This window comes from Coregonus lavaretus, assembly GCF_964263955.1.
Source record: "Coregonus lavaretus genome assembly, chromosome: 17".
In the NCBI taxonomy this organism is placed as follows: Eukaryota; Metazoa; Chordata; class Actinopteri; order Salmoniformes; family Salmonidae; genus Coregonus; species Coregonus lavaretus.
This window is the reverse complement of record NC_140004.1, coordinates 28025633-28049105: the sequence shown is the minus strand read 5'-3', so window position 1 is coordinate 28049105 and position 23473 is coordinate 28025633. Positions and strand designations below refer to the sequence as shown.

Below are 23473 nucleotides of genomic sequence, written 5' to 3'. Positions count from 1 at the left end.
GACCGAGACCAGAAAAATGTGAGTCCAATTCAAGACCATGGCTGTAATTTTGTCAAATCGTCGCCATAATAAGAGTTTAAAATGTCCAGTATTTCTTAGTTCATATTTCAGAAGAACATATGGATTCTTTAGTCATTCAGAATGGTGAAGAAATGCACGCTGAGGGCAAATAGAGCCATTCTACAATTGTTTACTAACCCAAACATAGTGGGGAACAATGAGGGCCTTCTACGCTTTCAGAGAAAGGCTAAGGATTTATATAATCATACAAATAGTAATAATTATATTATTATTTTCAATGATGTTCTGATTTAATCTCTTCAGTTTTTGTTGGAAAGGGTTAACACTGAAGAGAAAAAAAAGATCCAATCAGGATTATGCTTTGGTGGTCTCTGGGGAGATAATTCTAGCTAGCTAAGTCAGCCATTGGCTAGGCCATCAGAAGCTTGATATATGGCATCTGTCATCCAACTGTATTAGGGCAACATTTTGGAATGACAGTGGAATCAACCAATTACATTGACTTGTAATGGGTGGGACCGTTTTTACAAAAACTTATGGAAACTTCTGCCTTCTCGAAGGCCAACAGGTCACTGTGCAATAGCGAGCAGTAGTTTTCCCACGGTCTAGCGAGCTAGCTTTTGTTGTAGGCTAGTTTGTAGCGGCTGCAGCAGGTGTTATCGGAGAGGGTGTTGATGATAATTTGTTAGCTTCTACCTTTTCAATAATAACTTTCAACAATAAGTTAAGTTTCAAATGATCATCATCTGGTGAGTGGAATTGTGTTTGTTATTGCAACTCGCATGCTGTTCTTAGCCATCTCTTTGAAAAAACGATGTTGGTAGAGAAATTAACATTCAATTCTCTGGCAACAGCTCTGGTGGACATTCCTGCAGTCAGAATGGCAATTGCATTCACCCTCAAAACTTGAGACATCTGTGGCACTGTGTTGTGCAACAAAACGGCACCATTTAGTGGCCTTTTATTGTCCCCAGCACAAGGGGCACCTGTGTAATGATCATGCTGTTTAATCAGCTTCTTGCATAGGAGGTTGGTGGCACCTTAATTGGAAAGAACGGGCTGGAGCGGAATAGGTGGAATGGTATCAAATACAGCAAACACGTTCCAGCCATTATTATGAGCCGTTCTCCCCTCAGCAGCCTCCTGTGGCTTCTTGATATGCCACACCTGTCAGGTGGATGGATTATCTTGGCAAAGGAGAAATGCTCACTAACAGGGATGTAAACAAATTTGTGCACAAAATTTGAGAGAAATAAGGTTTTTGTGCTTATGGAACATTTCTGGGATCTTTTATTTCAGCTCATGAAACATGGAACCAACACTTTACATGTTGCATTTATATTTTTGTTCAGTGTAATTGGGAAGGTTTTTTGGGAAAGACTAGAAAGACTAGAAATGTTCATGCAAACAGCACATGATGACTGAATTGCACATCGCAAATAGCCTACTAACCAAGACTAAGTCCCAAACTTTTTCAACACCTGGTTTGCATACCCTTTGTTGCCTTAGTTAGCATTTACTGGTAGATATCATAAATTGAAAAGTCTTTCCTACCTACCGGCTACCGATGTCATTCTTCTGTGAGCTGCTCCATGTGACAACCAGTTGAGAGCTGTGTACTCTTGCTGCCTGCAGATGATATTCCGCTGAAACTATGACATTGTGCTGCACACATGTAAATATATTTCACGTGCTTTGCAATTGTGTTGGCTACTTTGTGCATGATTTCTCTATTGTACTACATAATGAATAAGTTGTATACCGCCACTACACTACTTTGATACGCAACAGAAGGGATCAAGAAGTGAGTATAGGCAATGCCCACTGAAAAACCAAGTGGGTAAAATCAAATAAAATCATCAAATCACATTTTATTGGTCACATACACGTGTTTAGCAGATGTTATTGCGGGTGTAGCGAAATGCTACACCATCCGCCACCTCATCAGGAGCATGCCCAGGCGTTGTAGGGAGGTCATACAGGCACGTGGAGGCCACACACACTACTGAGCCTCATTTTGACTTGTTTTAAGGACATTACATCAAAGTTGGATCAGCCTGTAGTGTGGTTTTCCACTTTAATTTTGAGGGTGACTCCATATCCAGACCTCCATGGGTTGATAAATTTGATTTCCATTGATAATTTTTGTGTGATTTTGTTGTCAGCACATTCAACTATGTAAAGAAAAAAGTATTTAATAAGATTATTTCATTCATTCAGATCTAGGATGTGTTATTTTAGTGTTCCCTTTATTTTTTTGAGCAGTGTACATATGAGATGAGTAACGCAAGATATGTAAACATTATTCAAGTGGCTAGTGTTCCATTTCTTAAAGTGGCCAGTGATTTCTAGTCTATGTCTATAGGCAGCAGCCTCTAATGTGCTAGTGATGGCTGTTTAACAGTCTGATGGCCTTGAGATAGAAGCTGTTTTTCAGTCTCTCGGTCCCAGCTTTGATGCACCTGTACTGACCTCGCCTTCTGGATGATAGCGGGGTGAACAGGCAGTGGCTCGGGTGGTTGATGTCCTTGATGATCTTTTTGGCCTTCCTGTGACATCGGGTGCTGTAGGTATCCTGGAGGACGGGTAGATTGCCCCTGGTAATGCGTTGAGCAGACCGCACCACCCTCTGGAGAGCCTTGCGGTTGTGGGCGGTGCAGTTGCTCTCAATTGTGCATCTGTAAAAGTTTGTGAGGGTTGTAGGGTATAGGGCGTATACCTGCATATAGCCTTCACTACACCACTGGCCCTTTTACAAAAATGTCACTCTCCTACATGAGTGCGCTGGTTGCTGTCCTTTCAGCATCACGAGCCTGTCACACACTGAAGGTCCAATAGGTTCGCCACTATGCAAACATGTCTATAATAGATATAAAGACTGTTACAATTTCCCCCAGTTTCCCCTTACTAATAGTGAGCGCACAACTCTCCAACAATTTCCCCCGTTCTTCCCTACCACCAAGTAAAGGAAATCCGGACAAGGTTTGAAGATATTTTGCAGTGAAAGTAAAGGACAGTAATGTTATGAGTAAAGTAAGAATCCCAGGTTTCAATAGGTGATAAGATATTCATGTTTCAAGAAAGGAGTGTATATACTGTAATTGGCCTGGCGAAGCACTTTTATGTGCTGACTGAATGGAAGCTGATAATTTAGTTTTTTACTCCGCTGGTCTCTGTTGGTCTCGGGAAGAAATTACTAGTCCTCACTGTCGGAGACCGAGTCAAGACCAAGTAAAAATGTATCCGACACTGAGACAAGACTGAGGCACTCAATGTGTGGTCTCGAGACCAAACTCAAGATCGGTCTCGACTAGCCTAATACATCACTGCTTCATGGTGATGTATCCTGAATAGGTACACAAAGGTAGAAATATGCAATGTCCTTCTTTTGCATATTTGGGTATTATTCTACACACTGGCTATTATTGTAATGAGCTCCGCCTCCAAACAAGACCCCATTTGGTTGGTCCGGACCAGACCAAATCTGAACCAATCATAGACATCTATGTTTCACAAGTTTGGAAATCACAGTACAGCACAGTAGAGTACAGTAAAGTAGATATGTTCCTTACAGTACAGTACAATACAGTACGTTATACTGTTCTCTACTCGAGTGACAGCCATGGTCGTCCGGTGTTGGTCAGTTCTCAGTGGGTGAGGATGCTCGTTACAGTAAATGGAAAGAGGGTTGGTGGTAGGTGTCAGTAAGAGTTGGGAGAGGTGACATCAACTGGAGAGAGAGAGACAGAGAGAGAGAGGGAGAGTGAGAGGGAGGGGTAGTCCAGACTGTTTTCACAGTCTTGCTTTGACCACCAGATGACAGAAAGAGAAGAAAAAAAAAGTATGCCAATGGAAGGGAGGACAGTAGCAGGTGACCCAACTGTGGTTTGTGACTACTAAAATTTCCCATTGTATCCAATTCAATTGCAGTAATTCCGTTACCAGAATTACGAGTTTTAATCCCTTAATAATTAATAAACAAACACTATAAATAATTGGTAGGTCTACCTTTATTTTTTACTTCTGTGAACTTTCATTATCCTCCCTCCTCATGAGGGAGAGAAATTAGAAAATATCTGAAAGATATGTGGGTTTTTGACACAAGGCAATGTTTCTTAAACTTACAGAAGGAAAATAATTTATTCAAAACTTAATTCTGTATGTGTTGATATTAGTTTGCGGGGTCTTTATTTCAAAATTATTGTGTTTTGATGTATTTCTAATACCTTTTAAGGTTTTTTCTGGTAGATGTTGCCACTTTTCCATCTGTTTGACCAGAAATCAAAGCCTTTGCATATTCCCAAATTTTGGGATGGAAATGTGTTTACAAATGTATATATTTGAAGTCGTAAGTTTACATACACTTAGGTTGGAGTCATTAAAACTAGTTTTTCAACCACTCCACAAATGTCTTGTTAACAAACTATAGTTTTGGCAAGTCGGTTAGGACATCTACTTTGTGCATGACACAAGTAATTTTTCCAACAATTGTTTACAGACAGATTATTTCACTTATAATTCACTGTATCACAATTCCAGTGGGTCAGAAGTTTACATACACTAATTTGACTGTGCCTTTAAACAGCTTGGAAAATTCCAGAAAATGATGTCATGGCTTTAGAAGCTTCTGATAGGCTAATTGACATCATTTGAGTCAATTGGAGGTGTACCTGTGGATGTATTTCAAGGCCTACCTTCAAACTCAGTGCCTCTTTGCTTGACATAATGGGAAAATCAAAAGAAATAAGCCAAGACCTCAGAAAAAAATTGTAGACCTACACAAGTCTGGTTCATCATTGGGAGCAATTTCCAAACGCCTGAAGGTACCACGTTCATCTGTACAAACAATAGTACGCAAGTATAAACACCATGGGACCACGCAGCCGTCATACCGCTCAGGAAGGAGACGTGTTCTGTCTCCTAGAGATGAATGTACTTTGGTGTGAAAAGTGCAAATCAATTCCAGAACAACAGCAAATGACCTTGTGAAGATGCTGGAGGAAACAGGTACAAAAGTATCTATATCCACAGTAAAACGAGTCCTATATCGACATAACCTGAAAGGCCGCTCAGCAAGGAAGAAGCTACTGCTCCAAAACCGTCATAAAAAAGCCAAACTACGGTTTGCAACTGCACATGGGGACAAAGATTGTACTTTTTGGAGAAATGTCCTCTGGTCTGATGAAACAAAAATAGAACTGTTTGGCAATAATGACCATCGTTATGTTTGGAGGAAAAAGGGGAAGGCTTGCAAGCCGAAGAACACCATCCCAACCGTGAAGCACGGGGGTGGCAGCATCATGCTGTGGGGGTGCTTTGCTGCAGGAGGGACTGGTGCACTTCACAAAATAGATGGCATCATGAGGAAGGAAAATGATGTAGATATATTGAAGCAACATCTCAAGACATCAGTCAGGAAGTTAAAGCTTGGTCGCAAATGGGTCTTCCAAAGTTGTGGCAAAATGGCTTAAGGACAACAAAGTCAAGGTATTGGAGTGGTCATCACAAAGCCCTGACCTCAATCCTATAGAAAATGTGTGGGCAGAACTGAAAAAGTGTTTGCAAGCAAGGAGGCCTACAAACCTGACTCAGTTACACCAGCTCTGTCAGGAGGAATGGGCCAAAATTCACCCAACATATTGTGGGAAGCTTGTGGAAGGCAACCCAAAACATTTGACCCAAGTTAAACAATTTAAAGGCAATGCTACCAAATACTAATTGAGTGTATGTAAACTTCTGACCCACTGGGAATGTGATGAAAGAAATAAAAGCTGAAATAAATCATTCTCTCTACTATTATTCTGACATTTCACATTCTTAAAATAAAGTGGTGATCCTAACTGACCTAAGACAGGGAATTTTTACTAGGATTAAATATCAGGAATTGTGAAAAACTGAGTTTAAATGTATTTGTTTTAGGTGTATGTAAACGTCTGACTTCAACTGTATATGCCTTAATTTAAAAAAAATATAGACTCAGCTTTCATTTGACACCCAAGTTTACATGCTCCTATGAACTTCACATGTTGGTGCTCATGGGCCCTTTTACATGGAAATGCCCATAAGTGCTTGACCACCGGCACAAGCATAACTTTTACTCATGCCTTAAATATTGTGAACTGTTGCTGTCTTTTCTCCAAATATGCCTTTATATAATAAGAACTCCACACCCCCTTCTCCTTTTCTTTAACCCCTCCTTTTCTCCTCTCTATCTTCTCAAACACACTGTTGTCGCCTGTGATTCGTTGTCATGGCGATCGGCCCCCAAGGGACTCATCCCAAAACTGAAAGTTCTGCTACTCTGAAATAGAACCACTGTCTCTCTCCTGGGGGATGAGGTTCAATAGATACAGGGAGAGAGAATGAGAGAGAGAGAGGGGGGGGGGGGGGGGGGGCGGGTGAGAAACAGAGATGGAAAGAGTGAGAGAGAGAGCGAGAGAAACAGAAACAGAGCGGGAGAGAGAGAGAGGGGAGAGGAGAGAGAGAGATAGATAGAGAGGAGGAGGAGAAACAGAGATGGAGAGAGAAACAGAGCGAGGGGAGAGAAAGAGAGAGAAGGAGAAACAGAGATGGCGAGAGAGAGAGGGTGCAGAGAGAGAGGAGGGGCATAAAGAGGGAGAGGGATACAGTGAGAGAGAGAGAGGGTGCAGAGAAAGGACAGAGAGAGTCAGACAGTGTGCATCCATTCCAACTGGGTCACATCGCCGGAGCATTACATAAGGGTAAACACTGCTGCCCTGTGCTGTGCCCTTGATAACACACACTCACACACACTCACACACACTCACACACACAAACACAAAGGCACAGATACAGGTGCACACACACACACACACACACACACAAGAGGAGCAGTCCTTCTCCAGAGTCTACCCATTGGGATGCAGCACTTCATATTTTTCCAATTATGTACAGTACTGTACTAGGTCCAAATTTGCAGAGGCATTGAATCGAAAGCCATCTCTGTCTCTCAGTGGATTTGCAATAAGTACATCATGACAGTGAAGTGAACCCTGGATGTTAGCTTGCGGTCAGCATGACTTAGCGTTTCATCTCTTCCAATGTATATAGGCTACATTCTGCAATACATGGGTTTCAGACCGGATACCTCATTTTACTTTAGTGCCTCTACAGAAGGATCAGTGCTGTCTAAATCACAGATAAAAATGGGAAGAGATAGTGAGATTTGTATTACACAACTCCATTGATAACCAACTGATGAGATGGGACTCATATGAACAAATACGTCTGTGATCGTTTATTTTCACAACACCTCTGTTGCTCCCAGTTACAGTAATTCACAAGGTGTCGACTTGAAGCATCTGAGAATGTACAGTGATCTATATTGCCTTTAAAATTGAACTGAAAACAACACAGACATGAGATGAGCAGCCTACCAAGGTGGATTATTCAAAATGTAGCTATTGTGAGAATATTTCATTGTTAGTCTGACATTGTTTGGCTCACACATGCTTTTCTCCATGAGGAGGGGATACAACAGCACTACAGAATGTTGTTGGATCTCTAACCACTGACACTCTGTTTGCCAGTCTCTTCCCATTCTACACCCATTCTCAAGTTCAACATTGGCTATGTAATAGACCCATAATTCCAGTTCATATTTGTGAGGGTTGTTTGCGCAATGCGCTGTCTGTGCGTCGGTAGAGGGTGTGATTGTCTATAAAAGGAACAGCCAGTTGTTTAAAATCCTATTCGGACGGTTTCAAATCCCCCCTTGCAATGAGAGAGGAGAATGGAGGGAGGGAGTGCGGATGTGTGTGTGTGTCTGTGTCTGTGTGTGTAGAGGGTGTGTGAGAAAGTGAGAGAGAGAGCAGAGAGGGAGTGTGTGTGAGTGTGCATGCTTGAGTGCTTCTGTGTGTGTGTGTGTGTGTGTGTGTATGTGTGTGTGTCTGTCTGTGAGGGTGCGTGAGAGTGTACTTCTCTGTGTGTAAATGTGCGTGTGTGTGCGCCAGGGAGAGCCAGGCAGCACCTTTCCAACACACATACAGCCAAGGCAGGCGGAAGGAGAGAGAGAGGCAAAGAGAGAGGGGGGGTATTCGGAAGGGCGTGGCTAGCCAACTGTCAGTCACTTGCGGTTACCACAGAAAATGGGCGTGCTGAAATACCGGGACAACCAATGGAAAGCGACGCTGCTTGTGTCACCATGGTGACGGGGCTGTACCCAGGGAGGTTGTGATGGGTTGACAGGTGCGTGACAATCGGAGCTCTCTGCAAGCATGTACGCCAAAGGCAAGAGTAACAACGTGCCGTCGGACAGCCAAGCCAGAGAAAAGTAAGTTTTATTCATGGGAGGGGGGGAGGGGGGATCGCGGCAATGGGGAAAGTTCATGAGCGTCCGGGGCAGTCACACAAGGAGCTGCTATCGGAGAAGAGATACATTGCAAGACTCAGAAGAGGCATGGATGGTGCTTTGCTAGGCGTATTGGCATGCTTTAAAAGTTGACCATGTACATTTCTTGATAAATTGATTACAATAGAACATGGTTATATAGAATGTATGCACGAGACTTGCCGATTTACATGGCCGTGGTTCTTAGAGGCACATCTTTTGACACCAATGCTTATCAATCTACAGTTTGTCAGTTTAGCCGTGGCTATGCAATAACATGATAGGCTACTGGCTGTAGAGGTAGGAGTTGTAATGTGCAGCGGGTATCTGTAATCATTATTATTAGGCTACCATTACCATTACCAAACCTTTTACTTGCATAGTGTACCCTACTGGTCAATGTACATTTTTGAAAAACATATAACTAATATGCTACTGGGTTATAATGCATGCACGTTGAAACCGATGTGATCTTTAGTTGAGCAAATAGTTCACGCGTTCTCGCCGGTGCCCGGTGGCTTATCTACTGTCATGTAGGCAAAAAAATATGTAATTTCTGTCAAAGATTTATAAAAGATTAATATCATGTTATGCAAAGGCCAACAGTAGCCTCATAATTATTTCTGACGAATGTCTCTGTTGAGTGAGCACAAAGTCGTGTCTAAAGACAAAAACATTTCCAGCAAGACAGACAGGAGAACTTGGTCAGGTCTACATTGTTGTTGTCGCAGAAGTTATGTAACATTCTGCTTCACGAAAACACCTGACGCACTCTTATAGCAACTCATTCATGTAGGCATATTCTAGGCTTTCTACTAAGTGTTCATAAACGTCAAGTAGGTCTACAAATGTAAGATCTTAATTTGAGCCAGTTTGCTTCAGCAGGAAAATAACCCAGCATTAACAGGACATTTCAATTATTATGTTGATTATAGCTAATGGGAATTTTTGTAGGGGTTGTTACATTTTTCGTAAGTGAAAATTAAGTATGACATTTCTAAGTGGAAATGACAAACTTCAGAAGCATTTTTAAACCTCAAATACACTACAATTGCAGGAAAGTACTCCTGCAACAGGGTGATCAAATTAAGATCCTACATCTGTATATAAGGCTGCGTTTACACAGGCAGCCCAATTCTGATCTTTTTTCACTAATTGGTCTTTTGACCAATCAGATCAGCTCTGAAAAGATCTGATGTGATTGGTCAAAAGACCAATTAGTGGGGGGGGGAAATGGAGCTGCCTGTGTAAAGGCAATATGTGCCTGTCTATGCAACCGACCCCACACTTTTTTTCATCTTCTGAATTGTCTTCGATGTGTTTGAAGGCTTTCTTGGTTTTGACGGCTTAAGCTTGAAACCGCTAATCGCCAACAGCTGGGCTTGTGTGTGTGTGTGTGTGTTTGTGTGTGCGTGTGTGTGTGCGTGCGTGCGTGCGTGCGTGCGTGCGTGCTTGTGTAAGTGTAAGGGAGAGGTGTGTGAGAGAGATGTACATGTAGCCTATTCTTCACATTATTTCATGAAATTATGTTAATGGTTTCATTTTGGACTAATACATGATTGCCAAAAATATGGGTAAATTAAATATATATACTACCGGTCAAAAGTTTTAGAACAGCTACTCATTCAAGGGTTTTTCTTTATTTTTACTATTTTCTACATTGTAGAATAATAGTGAAGACATCAAAACTATGAAATAACACATATGGAATCATGTAGTAACCAAAAAAGTGTTAAACAAATCTAAATATATTTTATATTTGAGATTCTTCAAAGTAGCCACCCTTTGCCTTGATGACAGCTTTGCACACTCTTGGCATTCTCGCAACCAGCTTCATGAGGTAGTCACCTGGAATGCATTTCAATTAACAGGTGTGCCTTCTTAAAAGTTAATTTGTGGAATTGATTTCCTTCTTAATGCGTATGAGCCAATCAGTTGTGTTGTGACAAGGTAGGGGTGGTATACAGAAGATAGCCATATTTGGTAAAATACCAAGTCCATATTATGGCAAGAACAGCTCAAATAAGCAAAGAGAAACTACAGTCTATCATTACTTTAAGACATGGGCTTAGTGGGACTATCATTTGTTTTTCAACAGGACAATGACCCTACACACCTCCAGGCTGTGTAAGGGCTATTCTACCAATAAGGAGAGTGATGGAGTGCTGCATCAGATGACCTGGCCTCCACAATCCCCCGACCTCAACCAAATTGAGATTGTTTGGGACGAGTCGGACCGCAGAGTGAAGGAAAAGCAGCCAACAAGTGCTCAGCAAATGTGGGAACTCCTTCAAGACTGTTGGAAAAGCATTCCAGGTGAAGCTGGTTGAGAGAATGCCAAGAGTGTGGAAAGCTGTCATCAAGGCAAAGGATGGCTACTTTGAAGAATCTCAAATAGAAAATATATTTTGATTTGTTTAACACTTTTTGGGTTACTACATGATTCGATATGTGTTATTTCATAGTTTTGATGTCTTCACTATTATTCTACAATGTAGAAAATAGTAAAAATAAAGAAAAACCCTTGAATGAGTAGGTGTTCTAAAACCTTTGACCGGTAGTGTATCTTAAAAACGTAGGCTAGTCTTTAGAACAGTAATAGTTAGCCTACAGTGCTCAGATTGTTCACACCTGCTTTGGAAGGCACCGACGTGTTACAGGTGCGGATAGGTTCTCAGGGAAACTCACCATCGGTTATGTTGGTCCCGGATGAAAAGAGTCTGTTTCGTCCGATAAGATGAACCCACCAAGGGTTCAGTTCATAGCAGTAGACTATTTCTCACTTCAATACTATTAATTATTTCATTTATTTCTGTCAGCAGTAGGATGTCCAGACACATCCGCATAGTCCCAGGTTTCATTGACGAATACTGAGAGCGGTCAGCAACAACACAAGGGGATGGATGGCACTCTACCCCGTAGCTCCATCTCTGCCTTATCTGTCACTGACACAGAGAGAGAGAGAGAGAGAGAGAGAGAGAGAGAGAGAGAGAGAGAGAGAGAGAGAGAGAGACAGAGAGAGAGAGCGAGAGAGAGCGAGAGAGAGAGACTTCTGAGTGTAATGTTTACTGTTAATATTTATTGTTTATTTCACTTTTGTTTACTATCTACTTCCCTTGCTTTGGCAATGTTAACACACGTTTCCCATGCCAATAAAGCCCTTAAATTGAAATTGAATTGAGAGAGAGAGAGAGAGAGAGAGATATATTCCTCATAGGGCTTCCTCTAGATAGGCATGGAAAAGACAAAGTTGTTGATACATTGTGTGTGTGTGTCTGTTGGTAAGCCAGTCTGAATGGGAATAATAGTAGATGTATGATTGTCCATGGTTCACCTATGGTACAGTACAGTACAGCCTAGCTCTCCTGGGGCCTCATTATCCTACTGTACACACATACTTTTGTTAAATATACGTGTGAAATACGTGTCCTTGTGAAAAATACATACAGATACCCACTCTAGACTTCAAAATGTCTTACACCTTGGAAATTGTTTGTTTACCTGTTCGAGCTAAGAACACTTTGGTAAATGCAGAAATATACATGGAAAGAAAGTCTCATGTGAACGAAAAATATAGGACAAGGGAGAGGAAGAGATGAACTGTAAAAGAGGAGAAGAAAGAGGACAAGTGAGTATGAGAAGAAGAGAGGACAGAAGAGAGGGAGTTGCATGTTTTGTAGCACACAGTCCTACTGATCAGTGTGGTGTCTCTGTATCTAACACACAGTTCAGCCAGCACCGTCTTCTCTTCAGTTGTTTCTCATTTCTGCTACACAGCAGGAATCAGAGGGAGAGAGAAATGGAGAGCAACAGATTGACAGATGCAGGGAGAGTGAGGGAAGGAGGGAGAGAGAGAGAGAGAGAGAGAGAGAGAGGGACTGGGGAATTTGCTGGCTCATTAGTTTACAGCAGGGGTGTTGAACTCATTTTGCCCCGGGGGCCGCATTCAGTCTTCAATGAGGTCCGGGGGGCCGCACTGAAAATGTCTTATATTTCCTTGCCGTCAAAATAAAAATAAAATAGTCCTCTAGCCATCTTATTTTGAATTTTCTATGCTTCCTGTCTAGTGATTATTAGCGAGCTGGACAGTCAAAAAACTGTATGAATATAGGTTTTAAAAAATCTCCATTAATATACAGGACCAGTCAAAAGTTTGGACACGCCTACTCATTCAAGGGTTTTCCTTTATTTTTACTATTTTCTACATTGTAGAATAATAGTGAAGACATTAAAACTATGAAATAACACATATGGAATCATCTAGTAACCAAAAAAGTGTTAAACAAATCAAAATATATTTTATATTTTAGATTCTTCAAAGTAGCCACCCATTGCCTTGAGGACAGCTTTGCACACTCTTGGTATTATCTCAACCAGCTTCACCTGGAACGCTTTTCCAACAGTCTTGAAGGAGTTCCCACATATGCTGAGCACTTGTTGGCTGCTGTTCCTTCACTCTGCGGTCCGACTCATCCCAAACAATCTCAATTTGGTTGAGGTCGGGGGATTGTGGAGGCCAGGTCATCTGATGCAGCACTCCATCACTCTCCTTCTTGGTAGAATAGCCCTTACACAGCCTGGAGGTGTGTAGGGTCATTGTCCTGTTGAAAAACAAATGATAGTCCCACTAAGCCTAAACCAGATGGGATGGCGAATCGTGCAGAATGCTATGGTAGTCATGCTGGTTAATTGTGTTGAATTCTAAATAAATCACAGACAGTGTCACCAGCAAAGCACCCCCACACCATAACACCTCCTCCTCCATGCTTTACGGTGGGAAATGCACATGTGGAGATCATCCGTTCACCCACACCGCGTCTCACAAAGACACGGCGGTTGGAACCAAAAATCTCAAATTTGGACTCATCAGACCAAAGGACACATTTCCACCGGTCTAGTGTCCATTGCTCAGGTTTCTTGGCCCAAGCAAGTCTCTTCATCTTATTGGTGTCCTTTAGTAGTGGTTTCTTTGCAGCAATTCGACCATGAAGGCCTGATTCACACAGTCTCCTCTGAACAGTTGATGTTGAGATGTGTCTGTTACTTGAACTCTGTGAAGCATTTATTTGGGCTGCAATGTCTGAGGCTGGTAACTCTAATGAACTTATCCTCTGCAGCAAAGGTAACTCTGGGTCTTCCTTTCCTGTGGTGGTCCTCATGAGAGCCAGTTTCATCATAGCGCTTGATGGTTTTTGCGACTGCACTTGAAGAAACTTTTAAAGTTCTTGAAAGTTCTTGTTATTTCATAGTTTTGTTGTCTCCACTATTATTCTACAATGTAGAAAATAGTAAAAATAAAGAAAAACCCTTGAATGAGTAGGCGTGTCCAAACTTTTGACTGGTCCTGTATATTAATGGAGAAAAAAATTGACCTATATTCATACAGTTTCTTGAAAAACCCTGGAATTAGTAGGTGTGTCCAAACTTTTGACTGGTACTGTATTTAAGTGATAATGCCCGAGAAGCCGGTGTTTGTTGGATGTATTGGCACAGGTGTTGTTAGAAACCGTGCCAATATATCCAACAAACACCGGCTTTGAGGGCATTATCACTTTTATACAACGGGTTACCAACATTCAAATAATGATTGACATATTTTCATTAAAGACGTTATTTTGATTAATTTATTCGTACTATTTCATCCTTCCACAAGATATAGTCCCGACACAAATCTAGGGTTTCTAGAGACGCGACCCAGTCGTTCGTTCTTTTTGTTCTGTATCTATAGACGCGACCCATTGCCATACTGCCTGGCAACGTTCTTATCGCTTGCTTGCTAGCTAGCCAACTACGGCTAACTTACAGTCACGTCAAAAAGTTCAGCCAGAATAACAGTAAAGTAGCCGCAATAGCATTTGTTTAAGCTGTTTTCTAGTGACATTTATTTGGATACATCCATAACAATGAGCTAATGAGACGCGAATTTGCCTGGCATAGAGAATGTGCTCACTCGTCAGCACAATGTTGTTCAGCGGAGCTAGCCAACAACACAGCTACAGTAACACAATCACTTCAAACTGAAGCTGTAAAGACTGCAAATTAGCTGCGTTTCGTTTGACCTTTTTTCAATTGACCTTTTTTTGTATATATCCATAAAAATGATGCCAGCTGACTCATGATTTCGACCAGCTGAGAAACGCTGCCTGCCTTTCTGTCTCATCCCGACTCCCGACACGTTCAATACTGTGGGACAGCTGGAGATCTAATTTGAATATTGAAACAATGTTGCAAATGTCGGAGAGACAGACAGCAAGGTTTATACAAATCTCTGCTGTTGAAAACTAAATGTTAGTCTAAAAGAAATGTGAGATAATGTCTAGATGCTTTTTATAGTGGAGATCAAGTTTATAAAGTGCCTGACTGGGTTGATGAGACAGTGGATTGCGCAGTCAGATGCAACAGTGTAAATCGGCATTTTAACGTCCTAGATTTAGCTGGTGGTAACTTGTGGAATAGACACCGGCTGGAATGCAGTTTTAACCAATCAGCATTCAGAATAAAACCCACCCGTTGTATAAATAAATATATTTTTTTACTCAAACCACCCGTGGGCCGGATTGGACCCCCTTCGGCCCGCGGGCCATATGTTTGACACGTCTGGTTTACAGTGTTGTAGTATTGACCTACAAATGGCTCCCTACAGAGACAGGGCCATGGCGTCTAGCCGATGTAGCCTGTGTATCAATGTGAAGGTGTGTGTCTAATACACCTACGCGTCTCTGTGCTGTGAACTATTGATGAATGTTGTATTCTCACTACTGGGGTCATGTTAGATGAAGTAGGAGTAAGGTCTGGTTTTCTCCACCCTCTCTCTCTCTCTCTTTCTCTCTGACTCTCTCCCCTCTCCCCCCTCTCTCTCTCTGCCTGATGTAATGACAAGTGACAGCACAGCACCACTGAACTGTTCAAGAAATGTTCTGAGAGGACAAACCAGGGTCAAGTGCACTTCTCCGTGCCTGTTTCAGAAAGTTTCAACGTGTCTTGAAATGTTCACGTCAGTTCAGTTTGAAAAGGTTTGAATATGTTTGCTCCTGTCCGGAGTCCATGGCTGAGACCCAGGGTTATAAACCAAGTTATCTTCCTTTCAAAACAAAAGAATGCAATTGAAACACTCCTCCCTCGGTACACTGTTCCCTTCCCTTAGTATAATTTGCTTAGGGAAGAACCTGTTGTAAAACCAACAGGGGTTTTCCTTGGTTGAATTCAGCTGCTGTTGATCAGAGCATCTTGGCACTTGTGTGATACAGAATTGTGATTGAAATGTAACCGTTGTTAAAGCTGTATCCATGCTTTCTGGCAATCTCAATGTTGCTATGTTGCTTGGTATAGCTTATTTTGTGCTTGACTGAGTGACTGAGGTTTCGCTTGGTGAATCAGACCGGTGCTTGTTCCATTCATCTGCAAACCTCTGCAGGCTAGCGTGCAAACAAATAGAAAAATAAGCATAGCTGCGGGAAAATTGTTCTTGCATGTGCTATAGATGGCTATAACGGTCTGCTAATACAGGCCTACTTTTGTTTATTAATACTTTTTTTAAATCTGATTTTCCAGGGGGTGCTGCAGCACACTCAGCACCCCTATGGAAATAAGTAGGCTACTCACTGTCTCTGGATCCTCACATTGTCGCATACTTTCACACACACACAGTTTCTTTCCATCTCCTGGCTTAGACATAGGCACGTGAGACACCTCCCGCTCCTGGCAGGAAGCTGCCGACACAGCATCGCTCCTGACTGAGGCAGAGCAGTGCATGCTGGGAGTGTTTATCCTCTTTTACAGAGCCAGTTCTGGCTGCCACAGACTGCACTGAACGTCACAGGAGCTGCTTAGGGTACCTGGAGGATCCTTACTGTAGGCCATACTGTACATCAGATACTGATTTAGCTACATAGCCTCCTGCTGGCTCCCACTCTCCTGGCTCTGACTGGACAGAACTATCACCAGATGCAGGTGCTTGAAACATCAGTCTACTTATCCATGTTTTACATTGAAACCAGTTGAAAGATGCTGAGTATATGTAAGATTTTTAAAAAAAAATTAGTCATTTAGCAGACACTCCTATCCAGAGCGACTTACTGGAGCAACTAGGGTTAAGTGCCTTGCTCAATGGTACATTTTTCACCTAGATGGCTCGGGGATTCGAATTAGCGACCTTTGGGTTACTGGCCCAACGCTCTTAACCACTAGGCTAGTGACAGGTGAGTGAGTTTGCACGGAAGAAAAATAAGGAAAGAGAGATGAGTGAGTGAATGATCATGAGAAAGAAAAGCATAGAGAGAAGAAAGATCCTCTGTGTAGTTGAGGTCAGATGAGGGTCAGGTGTCCTGGAGGACCTCATGGTCTGATGCTTTCTAATGGCTGCTCATCTGACCCCAGCACTTAACACACATCTCCCACTCATAGATCGCTTACACTGGGAAGTGACCACACCTGGTTCTGCTGGCCAAGGTCCAGACAGAACTCATGTAAAAACATCAGTGAAAGACCAGTTAAACTCTCCTCTGCTAGGTCAGTGGAGAATATATTGTTGGTAAACTGTCCATCCAGTAAGCCTGTCTTAGCTCCTGTCTGCCTAGGCTACACCACTTTCCCATATGGGTCAACCCGTCCACATCTAACCCCATCTGTCTGACAGGCTGGCTTTATGAATGGCAGTTCAGTTGAACTCCAGTAATAATTGTAGTGCTAATAGCTTATCTGCTCTCTTGACGACAACAGAGAGAATTGTCACCTACTCAATATTGTTGTCATTCAGACTAGGCTTGGGCGGTATACCGTATATCGTATACCGTATACCGGGGTATACTATTTCTTTGACGTTTTTCAATAAATGTGAATATTTGTAGCTACTTTTTAAGTTAATACCTGCAGTCCACTTGTGCAATACGTTAGGAGATAAAGCAGATTGTGTTCTTCATTTCACCTGTCGCATTATTTGACATTATTTGACATTATTTGACATGATGAAGCTTACCGTTCCCCAGAACAGTTGAGCCAGTCACGTGCTTGTTTGTAAATGGCACAACGGGAGACAGCGAGCTGGTGAGTCCATAGCGTTGTATATCTATCGCCGATCTCTGTTGTGCTGCGCACATGAAGTGATGAAGTTACACTTGGATGCAATTCACTACTAAATGTTTGCCATCAGATAAGTTTATGAGCTGGATTTGCCTGTCTTTGCAATTTGTTTATGTTTGTTTTTGCTCGTTAGCGTTTAGTTAACAGCGTCTATGTGATTTCACTATTAGTTTGTGCTAATTTTATTAGCATTCTGGTAATAGAGGCCCAATGGGTTTTTCTTGCATTTTTTAGCACCCCTTGTGTGCCATGCCGGTAATACCGTAAATCCCGGGACGAGAGAAGGACAGTATGACAATATGAAAATCTGTATACCGCCCAAGCCTAATTTAGACACACAGATATGAGGAACTATGAAAGACATGATTGTCTAAATTTTTTAATTCACCAGTCCCTCAGATTAGTGCCAATCTCGGATTACAAAATCAAAGTCAAAGAGAAATCCTGTATCTAACATGGCCCATAAAGCCTCTGCAAATAGCAGTGATGACAACACAACAAGGCTTTGTCAGAAAACACTAGTAGTCTGCTGTATAGCCGCCTAAAGTCCTCTTTTATCTGTATAGAGCCCTCCTTGTCTTTCGATCGTGTTACCTGCTAAAGATGTACAGCAACTATCAAAGCAGCTACGTCTTACTGAGCTCTAACAGGGAGTCAGTCCTTGATTGACAGACAGAACAGGGGGGCAATGTGTCACTCAGCAAAGAGGACCCCACATCACATCAGGCATCCTCACGGGACGTCTCGTGGTCCTCCGGACGTGACACAAGCCCTTTGTCTCTATCAGATAGCATGAAAGGAGGATGTAGAAGAAAGGATAAGAGGGCATAGGATCCTGAAAGTCTTTCTTCTCTCCGTTCAAAAGACGGGGAACGGATGGCTGAGTTTATCACCCATCACATCCCTCAGGACCCCGGGGGCGTCCCAGAACACGGCTGTTTAATTAGACACACTCTGACTCTCTCTCCTCCTTTCTGCCTCCAGTAACTCCTCTCTCTGACTCTCTCTCCTCCTCTCTGCCTCCAGTAACTCCTCTCTCTGACTCTCTCTCCTCCTCTCTGCCTCCAGTAACTCCTCTCTCTGACTCTCTCCTCCTCTCTGCCTCAGGTAACTCCTCTCTCTGACTCTCTCCTCCTCTCTGCCTCCAGTAACTCCTCTCTCTGACTCTCTCTCCTCCTCTCTGCCTCCAGTAACTCATCTCTCTGACTCTCTCTCTCCTCTCTGCCTCAGGTAACTCCTCTCTCTGACTCTCTCCTCCTCTCTGCCTCCAGTAACTCCTCTCTCTGACTCTCTCCTCCTCTCTGCCTCAGGTAACTCCTCTCTCTGACTCTCTCCTCCTCTCTGCCTCCTGTAACTCCTCTCTCTGACTCTCTCCTCATCTCTGACTCCTGTAACTCTTCTCTCTGACTCTCTCCTCCTCTCTGCCTCCAGTAACTCCTCTCTCTGACTCTCTCCTCCTCTCTGCCTCAGGTAACTCCTCTCTCTGACTCTCTCCTCCTCTCTGCCTCAGGTAACTCCTCTCTCTGACTCTCTCTCCTCCTCTCTGCCTCAGGTAACTCCTCTCTCTGACTCTCCTCCTCTCTGCCTCCAGTAACTCCTCTCTCTGACTCTCTCCTCCTCTCTGCCTCCAGTAACTCCTCTCTCTGACTCTCTCCTCCTCTCTGCCTCAGGTAACTCCTCTCTCTGACTCTCTCTCCTCCTCTCTGCCTCCAGTAACTCCTCTCTCTGACTCTCTCCTCCTCTCTGCCTCAGGTAACTCCTCTCTCTGACTCTCTCTCCTCCTCTCTGCCTCAGGTAACTCCTCTCTCTGACTCTCTCTCCTCCTCTCTGCCTCTGGTATCTCCTCTCTCTGAGTCTACTCTGTGTGTGTGTGTGTGTGTGTGTGTGTGTGTGTGTGTGTGTGTGTGTGTGTGAGAGAGAGAGAGAGAGAGAGAGAGAGAGAGAGAGAGAGAGAGCGAGCGAGAGAGAGAGAGATTGAGTGTAACCTTCCCTCTCCATGTCTCCATGTGTACACCATCCTTATAGTTAGCGGTAGCGCTCGTGGTTTTGGCAGGAAGTTTTGTGCTGCCCACGGTGACACTAAATGCCCAGTAACCACGGTATGGACACTCCGGCACAGCTTTTCCTGTAACCCCAGAACAGACTACAAGTAAACGCAACGGGAAAATACATACACACACACACCAAAAGATCAGTCAGACCCACAGTTGTCTGTTGTATTTTATCTTGTTTGCTTATTTTGCTTAATTAGATAGCTTTTATCTTCATGTCTCTTCTAATATGTTTCTTATTTAGCATGTCAAATTTTTGGGGGGTTGTACGAGTGTCTGTCTAGTATGTTCAATGTTGCTGTGTGTGTATACAGTGGGGGAAAAAAGTATTTAGTCAGCCACCAATTGTGCAAGTTCTCCCACTTAAAAAGATGAGAGAGGCCTGTAATTTTCTTCATAGGTACACGTCAACTATGACAGACAAAATGAGAAAAAAAATTCCAGAAAATCACATTGTAGGATTTTTAATGAATTTATTTACAAATTATGGTGGAAAATAAGTATTTGGTCAATAACAAAAGTTTCTCAATACTTTGTTATATACCCTTTGTTGGCAATGACACAGGTCAAACGTTTTCTGTAAGTCTTCACAAGGTTTTCACACACTGTTGCTGGTATTTTGGCCCATTCCTCCATGCAGATCTCCTCTAGATTAGTGATGTTTTGGGGCTGTCGCTGGGCAACACGGACTTTCAACTCCCTCCAAAGATTTTCTATGGGGTTGAGATCTGGAGACTGGCTAGGCCACTCCAGGACCTTGAAATGCTTCTTACGAAGCCACTCCTTCATTGCCGGGGCGGTGTGTTTGGGATCATTATCATGCTGAAAGACCCAGCCATGTTTAATCTTCAATGCCCTTGCTGATGGAAGGAGGTTTTCACTCAAAATCTCACGATACATGGCCCCATTCATTCTTTCCTTTACACGGATCAGTCGTCCTGGTCCCTTTGCAGAAAAACAGCCCCAAAGCATGATGTTTCCACCCCCATGCTTCACAGTAGGTATGGTGTTCTTTGGATGCAACTCAGCATTCTTTGTCCTCCAAACACGACGAGTTGAGTTTTTACCAAAAAGTTCTATTTTGGTTTCATCTGACCATATGACATTCTCCCAATCCTCTTCTGGATCATCCAAATGCACTCTAGCAAACTTCAGACGGGCCTGGACATGTACTGGCTTAAGCAGGGGGACACATCTTTATATTTATTATTATATTATTATTATACATCTGGCACTGCAGGATTTGAGTCCCTGGCGGCGTAGTGTGTTACTGATGGTAGGCTTTGTTACTTTGGTCCCAGCTCTCTGCAGGTCATTCACTAGGTCCCCCCGTGTGGTTCTGGGATTTTTGCTCACCGTTCTTGTGATCATTTTGACCCCACGGGGTGAGATCTTGCGTGGAGCCCCAGATCGAGGGAGATTATCAGTGGTCTTGTATGTCTTCCATTTCCTAATAATTGCTCCCACAGTTGATTTCTTCAAACCAAGCTGCTTACCTATTGCAGATTCAGTCTTCCCAGCCTGGTGCAGGTCTACAATTTTGTTTCTGGTGTCCTTTGACAGCTCTTTGGTCTTGGCCATAGTGGAGTTTGGAGTGTGACTGTTTGAGGTTGTGGACAGGTGTCTTTTATACTGATAACAAGTTCAAACAGGTGCCATTAATACAGGTAACGAGTGGAGGACAGAGGAGCCTCTTAAAGAAGAAGTTACAGGTCTGTGAGAGCCAGAAATCTTGCTTGTTTGTAGGTGACCAAATACTTATTTTCCACCATAATTTGCAAATAAATTCATAAAAAATCCTACAATGTGATTTTCTATGATGAAAATTACAGGCCTCTCTCATCTTTTTAAGTGGGAGAACTTGCACAATTGGTGGCTGACTAAATACTTTTTTTCCCCACTGTATGTGCGTGTGCCCACATAGCCCAAAAATATTTTGGGTATCTCAGATTGTTCTGGCAATTCTCACAAAGAAACTTCATTGGGAGGAAGTATGTTTGATATGCTTTTTACATTTTACATTTTTTCTTTTATGATGAAAGTGGCCATTTTTAGACCTATACATGTGAGATGTAATGCCGAATGTAAGACCCAATGATCCGTGAACCGTACATGATACAGAACACCTTGGTGCCATTATACTCCTAATAGTGTGCTCTAAAATATGGAGTACCGCTACATTCTGTAATACAATTTTACACATGAATTTATTCAACATTAAAACTATAAATATCCCAAAGCTACCCTTTTTGATTTTGTTAATTTTTTTACATATTGTTTTAAACAATATACTCTACAAGCACATCAAATTTCCAGAGTGGGCTCTCTGCAACTTTTAAAGTTATGATATATTTTAGGAGCACCACCAACACAGTGAATGGGAAAATGGATTCAAAGGGAACTCCCTCTGCTGGTGATTTGCTGAATATGCAGGAGGGCTGGTTAATGACCTATAATGTCAATTTCTTTCATTGATAATTTCTTCAAAAGCAGCAGAGAGGCCACTCTGAAAATGTGATGTTTGAAGAGTATATTGTTTCAAACAATATGCCTAAAAATAAGCTACACTGAACAAAAATATAAACACAACATGTAAAGTGTTGGTCCCATGTTTCATGAGCGAAAGATAAAAGTCCCAGACATTTTCCATACGCACAAAAAGCTTATTTCTCTCAAATGTTGTGCACAAATTTGTTTACATCCCTGTTAGTGAGCATTTCTCATTTGCCAAGATAATCCATCCACCTGACAGGTGTGGCATATCAAGAAGCTGATTAAACAGCATGATCATTACACAGGTGCACTTTGTGCTGGGGACAATAAAAGGCCACTTTAAAATGTGCAGTTTTGTCACACAACACAATGCCACAGATGTCTCAAGTTTTGAGGGAGCGTGCAATTGGCATGCTGACTGCAGGAATGTCCACCAGAGCTGTTGCTAGAGAATTGAATGTTAATTCTCTACCATAAGCTGCCTCCAACCTCGTTTTAGAGAATTTGGCAGTACGTTCATCCGGCCTCACAACCGCAGACCACGTGTGACCACGCCAACCCAGGACCTCCACATCCGGCTTCTTCACTTACGGGATCGTCTGAGGTGGGTGCTGAAAAGTATTTATGTTTGTAATAAAGCCCTTTTGTGGGGAAAAACTCATTCTGATTGGCTGGGCCTGGCTCCCCAGTGGGTGGGCATATGCCCTCCCAGGGCCACCAATAGCTGCACCCCTGCCCAGTCATGTGAAATCCATAGATTAGGGCCTAATGAAATTATTTAAATTGACTGATTTCCTGATATGAACTGTAACTCAGTAAAATCTTTGAAAATATTTGCATGTTGCATTTATATTTTTGTTCAGTATAAATCAAGAAGGGTACTTTTTCATATTAATATTTTTTATGTTGAATTAATTAATGTGAAACATTGTATTTCATGATATAGCCATACTCCATATTTTAGAGCACACTATGAGGAGTATAATGACACCCAGATGTTGTCTGTATCATGCACGGTTCACAGATCATAGGGTCTTACAGGAGGCATGTATAGGTCTAAAAAGGGCCTAAAATGGCCACCTTTATCATGAATTTCTCAAAAATTATTTGTGATACTTGATACAAATGTAAAAAGCATCTTAAACATCCTTCTTCCCAATAATTTTTTTATGTGAGAATTGCGAGAACAATCTCTAATATTATACAATCTCTAATATTTTCGGCCATGCTGGCGTGGAGTCGCCCTATACTCTATGCTGCTGTTGTTACTGAGCTCCTGTTCTCTCTCTCTCTCTCTCTCTCTCTCTCTCTCTCTCTCTCTCTCTCTCTCTCTCTCTCTCTCTCTCTCTCTCTCTCTCTCTCTCTCTCTCTCTCTCTCTCTCTCTCTCCTACAGCAGTGGAGGCCTGTATCCTCTGATATTTCCTCCATCATTGATATGCAAGCAGCATCACCCAGGCGCTAGCGCAAGGTTAAGCATGT

The 23473-nt window shown here is 42.4% G+C and overlaps 1 protein-coding gene across 1 annotated transcript in view; it reads left to right on the top strand.

Moving 5' to 3' along the window:
* The first annotated feature begins 8251 nt into the window (after nucleotides 1–8251).
* LOC311145119 (single-stranded DNA-binding protein 2) overlaps nucleotides 8252–23473 on the top strand; it is a 98721-nt gene continuing 83499 nt past the window's right edge. Inside the window, exon 1 of the mRNA XM_084181311.1 lies at nucleotides 8252–8314. Coding sequence (XP_084037437.1) covers nucleotides 8259–8314 — 56 coding nt within the window. The 5' untranslated portion in view covers nucleotides 8252–8258. The remainder of the gene's footprint in view (nucleotides 8315–23473) is intronic.